Source organism: Mesocricetus auratus, unplaced genomic scaffold (genome assembly GCF_017639785.1).
Source record: "Mesocricetus auratus isolate SY011 unplaced genomic scaffold, BCM_Maur_2.0 Super-Scaffold_15014, whole genome shotgun sequence".
Lineage (NCBI taxonomy): Eukaryota > Metazoa > Chordata > Mammalia > Rodentia > Cricetidae > Mesocricetus > Mesocricetus auratus.
In genome coordinates, this window is record NW_024429186.1 from 43,563,186 (window position 1) to 43,568,368 (window position 5,183).

General features: G+C 54.5%; 1 protein-coding gene across 1 annotated transcript; it reads left to right on the forward strand.

Moving 5' to 3' along the window:
* The first annotated feature begins 310 nt into the window (after window positions 1-310).
* On the forward strand, window positions 311-5,150 carry Six1 (SIX homeobox 1). Its single transcript, XM_005072770.4, has 2 exons — window positions 311-1,305; window positions 3,270-5,150. The coding sequence occupies exons 1-2, from the start codon at window positions 746-748 to the stop codon at window positions 3,562-3,564; spliced, it is 855 nt and encodes a 284-aa protein (XP_005072827.1). The 5' UTR covers window positions 311-745; the 3' UTR covers window positions 3,565-5,150.
* Window positions 5,151-5,183: the final 33 nt, after the last annotated feature.

Consider the following 5,183-nt stretch of genomic DNA (forward strand, 5'->3'; position numbering starts at 1 on the left):
CATTATTTATTCATCTCAACATTAAGGTAATTAAATATGAGCTCACCGGGAAAAGCCAACACTGCAAGGGACAGGGATAGGAGTATGACGAAGAGGGTCATGAGAGAACGTCTGCAGTCATTGATTTGTGCAGAGATGCTCGAGGCTTCCCTTAGGTGACACCAAAGAGGGCGCCGCTTTGCTAGGTCCTGACTTGCTCACCACCCTTTCCAGCACCCTAGTTCCCTCCTCCCGACCCCACCCCACTTCCCACCTCTCCGGGTACTCCTCCTCCCACCACTCCTTATCCTCAGCTCCGCAGCTTCTCCCTCCCCACGCGGGGCGGCTGGGCGGCGCGGCTTTGCTGCCCGGCCGGGCGGCGCGCAGGCTGGCCAGCTTCGGATAGGCGCCGCCTGCAGCCAATCAGCGCGCCCGGGACGCTGCGCGCTTTAAGGCCGCTGCGGGGAGAACAGAAACCAAGTTCCCCGGCAACCAGCAGCATCCACCCGGCGGCAGGCGGGAGCCAGCGAGGCCCGGAAGGCTGCAGAGTGCGCCAGTCACTTGGAGTCTAGCGCGCTCCTACTTCTCCTGGTCTTCCTACGCCTCCCACTCGCAAGGTCCGACCAGCCTCTTCGTCCGCGCCAAGCCTGGGAGGGGGTTAGGAGCAGCAGCGCCCCCCCTCCCCGCGGCAGCCGCTCCCCCCTGCTTTCTCAGATCCGCTCACTGCCGCGTGCGCCCGGGCCGGTGCGCCCCGGCAGCGCCAGCCATGTCGATGCTGCCGTCGTTTGGTTTTACGCAAGAGCAAGTGGCGTGCGTGTGCGAGGTTCTGCAGCAAGGCGGGAACCTGGAACGCCTGGGCAGGTTCTTGTGGTCTCTGCCAGCCTGCGATCACCTGCATAAGAACGAGAGCGTGCTCAAGGCCAAGGCGGTGGTCGCCTTTCACCGCGGCAACTTCCGCGAGCTTTATAAGATCCTGGAGAGCCACCAGTTCTCGCCTCACAACCACCCCAAACTGCAGCAGCTGTGGCTGAAAGCGCACTACGTGGAGGCCGAGAAACTTCGCGGTCGACCCCTGGGTGCCGTGGGCAAATATCGGGTACGCCGAAAATTCCCGCTGCCGCGAACCATCTGGGATGGCGAGGAGACCAGCTACTGTTTCAAGGAGAAGTCGCGGGGCGTGCTGCGGGAGTGGTACGCACATAACCCCTACCCCTCGCCGCGGGAGAAGCGGGAGCTGGCCGAGGCCACCGGCCTCACCACCACCCAGGTCAGCAACTGGTTTAAGAACCGGAGGCAAAGAGACCGAGCTGCCGAGGCCAAGGAAAGGTACGCGGAGTGCTAGCCCAGGCTCGGGCGACCCGGGGAAGTCTCACCCTTCGTCCCTTTCTGCCCCCCCTTTCACCCGCTTCCGCAGGCATCGCTCCGGAGTTGGTACCCGCCGGCGGCGGGCAGAGGTCCGTGGGGCGGCGCCCCGATTTCGGCGACGCTGCAGTGAAAAGTTCACGGACTCTCAAGGTTGCCTGCTAGGGACTGGGCCGCGTTGCACCCGCGCGTGGGTTTCTTTGGTGGGGAGCTGTTGGCTCTGCGTTTGTTGTCCCTGCCTTCCTGGCTGGCTGCGGTGAAAAGAGGGGGTGATTAGGGAGCTTGTTGATCGGAGGGAAGGGGTGTATTGTTTGGTATACGCGTAGGAAGCCGGTTCTTGCGGCGGAGGGTCTCGAACCTCCGCCCTTTTCACCCCGACTTGAAGCTGATCTGAGATGTCCGCTCAGCCCCCAACGCCTCCCGGCTCTTCACTCGCTCTGTCTGGCTAGTGTGTGGATGAGAGTTCATTCCGCACCAGTTGGACAAAGGGAGGAGTCTTGTGAAGAAAACCCTGAAAAGAGAGCTCCGGGGGAGTCGCTACTGGGTGTCCTATCAGAGGCCCCAAGCCGGGAGAAGACTGCCGCCTGCCGCGCTCCCTCGTGCGTAGCCGGGTGGCTTTTTCTGGTCCCGCCGTCGCCGCCGGAGAGGAGTGGAGCTCCGGTCGCTGGCTTCTCCCGCCCGGGAGCAAAGCTTTGGGGGGCGGGGGCGACGACGACTGTTTTTGCTTCCCCATCCTCGCGCAGACACCGCGGCGGCTAGGCCGGGGCGGTTCGCTGCCGAGCTTCGGGCCGAAGTTGGGAGGCGAGCGGGGTAGCGGGCGGCGAGCGCAGCGCGGAGCAGAGCTGATGGTCTGGGGACGCGGGAGCAGGGCCCCGCGGGCTGTGCTTTGTTCGCCGGCAACCCGGGGGCCGAAGATCTAGTTTCCACGTTCCCCTCTGGGTGGGAAACCGCGGAGCCTGCCTGAATTCCGCCGAAAGGGGCTCTCGGAGAGAGACCTTGCGGGGAAGGGAGAGTGCAGACCGGCAGGCGCTCGGTGAGGGGCGGCCGCCGGCGCTGGGAAGGCGGAAGCCGCGAGCAGAGAAGTGCAGAAGTTGACTGGGACCGAGTACGGGGACTGACTCGGCCGTGCGGGCTCCATCAGCGCCCAGACGGGGTGGGGTGGCGAAGTTTTTCCTGCTGAGAAAGGGTGGGAGCCTATGGATTGTTGACCAGCAGCTTGAGGGGAGGATAGGGGGAGCTGAGAAACGAACTAGGAGCAATAAACAGAGGTTGCAAGGTTCAGCTAGCCTTTAGTTTATAAAACGGCCGGTCTCTGTAGCCAAGCGAGGGCCCGCTCCTGGAAGAAATCCGAGAGACTGGCTAAGCTCCCTGTGTTTACTCAGGTCACTGGGCCGCTCTGGGCACGACTTCCCATGACCTGTCCTAAGTCTCTGAAACCCCAATCTCCAGGCAGGGGCCGGGAAACTGGTCATCTAATTGCTTCCTCAGATGGTGGCAGGCCGTTGACTTGGGTCGCCGCAAGCCTTTGTGCATTGGGCAGTTTGTCTCCCGATCATTTCTTTATTGCGACAACCATTTGTCGGAGGGCTTCCAAGCAGTTACTTGGGTGTACGGGGGCTAGTTGACAGGTACTTAAACATAGCTGCTTGGACAAAATTGAGATTTTGGGGGCTTATTTTAAATAAACACGGCCCATCCGACTATGAGGAGTACGGAGGAAACGGGGCAGTGTCCAGGCAGCGGGCGGGCTCCCCGTTTCTCTAGTTGGCCTCTCCACCTCCCCCATGACCCTTGGGGATGGGTGGGAGGCAGAGATCCTCCATTTGGATCGGTGACAGATTGCACAACTGCCCTGTCCTCCTTCCAGCCCCCTCCCTTCACCTCGCACTTTTTTTTTTAACCATATGGTGTTGTCCTCTATTTCTCAGGGAGAACACTGAAAACAATAACTCCTCCTCCAACAAGCAGAATCAACTCTCTCCTCTGGAAGGGGGCAAGCCGCTCATGTCCAGCTCAGAAGAAGAGTTCTCACCTCCCCAAAGTCCAGACCAGAACTCGGTCCTTCTGCTACAGAGCAATATGGGCCACGCCAGGAGCTCAAACTATTCTCTTCCGGGCCTAACGGCCTCACAGCCCAGCCACGGCCTGCAGGCTCATCAGCACCAGCTCCAGGACTCTCTACTGGGCCCACTCACCTCCAGTCTGGTGGACTTGGGTTCCTAAGTGGGGCGGTACGGGGCGGGGGCTTGAAGGGACGGCTGGAGAAGCAACCAACCCAACAACTAGGGACACTTGTACATAGAAGTCAGGAACAATTTTGCAGCTTGTTTCTGGGGTTCTTTGCGCATAAAGGAATGATGGGCTTTCACAAATGTCTTTTTAAAAATTACAACCAACAGCGATCTCAGTTGAGCATAGTCTCCCTCTTCTCTCCAGCTCTTAACACTGTTGCGTTTCCCCTCCCACCGAAAGGTCTGGAAACAAAAGCACCTAGTCTTGGTCCAGGGCAACTCAGGCATCCATTTCAGTAACCTCCTCCCTCCCTCTCCTCTTCTTCCTCGTCTTCCTTCTCCTCCTCTTCTTACATCTTCTTTTAGTGAAGAAAAATTACAAATCAACTGGATTTTAATTATTTCATTTTAATTTATTGATGGGGACATGGTTTAGGGAAGAGGAAAAGGAAATGAAGAGGAAGAGAGACATATCAAAAATAATGAAAACAAAAACCCTCCAGGCTGAGAGGGGCTGGCTGCAGTCTTAAGATGAATGGGAAAAATATAATCATAACCGGTTTTGATGGAAAATTAAGTTTACATTCTCACACTTAGTGTTAAATAATTTTATGTAGATTAAAATAAAAGAACAGTATTAGTGGGGAAGACAAGTGCCTAAATGTCTTGATGCTCTCTGTGGGAGGCAGTTAGAACTAGAAGAGACATTAGTAATACAACTATTTTTGTCAAATTTCGTGGGGTGTTTTGGTGTTTGTTTTCTTTTTTCTTTTTCCTATGACAAACTTTAGAAGTGTACCAAGCAGGGAGGGGAAACCACTTTCCCAAATGTCCTCACTTGTGCCCTCAGGACTTTTCTGAGCAGGTTGCCTCTGCTAAGAGACTTCTTCTGTTCCCACTTTCTACTTGCAAAGGGGCACCAGCAAACCTGGCAGCCTGGTAGTTGTTACTAAAACAGCACGTGTTTCTAGGCTTCTTTTCTGTTGTATCCAAACCAGTCTAAATTAAAACTCAGTAGACCACCAGGAGTTTGGGTCTGTTTCTGAAAAAGGTGAGTCGTGCATTGCAGTCATTGGGTCTATTTCAAAACAAGTCTTGCTTAGTTAGTAGTAGTTATGAACTGCAGGGTATTTTTGAAGTCTATTACCCGAAACCAAGAATACTGACTAGGTTAATGATTTGACAAAAGAGAAGAAATGTAGCCTTGGGTATTTATTTATTTTTATTATTTAGAAATGCAGTTTTGTTTACCACTGTTTCTTTTCCACAGCATTCATATGTTAACTCGGCTCTTCTGTGTTAACGCCTTATGAAAAGACTGTGAAAGTAAAAGTAATTTATCTGCTTTTTTTAAAAAAGGGAACTCGAACACGGATTTAAAATTATGAATTGATCCAGTACAAATAAAAAGCAGGCTACCAGGAGCTCTTTCCTCAGATAGTGTCCAGAAAAATCCCAGTAATCATGAAGGCTCCATGTTCTTTTTTGCCTGGGGCAAAATGATGTATCTTCTGTATTTAGCTTTTAAGGCTAGTGAAACAAATGGCATTATTTATTAAAATTCTACTCAGGATAACAGAATTGGCTTGCTTGTGCTCTGTAAAATATTGT

Excerpts from the sequence above, each read along its gene's own strand:
- Six1 (XM_005072770.4), top strand. The coding sequence starts at position 746 with ATGTCGATGCTGCCGTCGTTTGGTTTTACGCAAGAGCAAGTGGCGTGC. Across the intron at positions 1,306-3,269 it reads GCTGCCGAGGCCAAGGAAAG|GGAGAACACTGAAAACAATA; the intron begins GTACGCGGAGTG and ends TCTATTTCTCAG.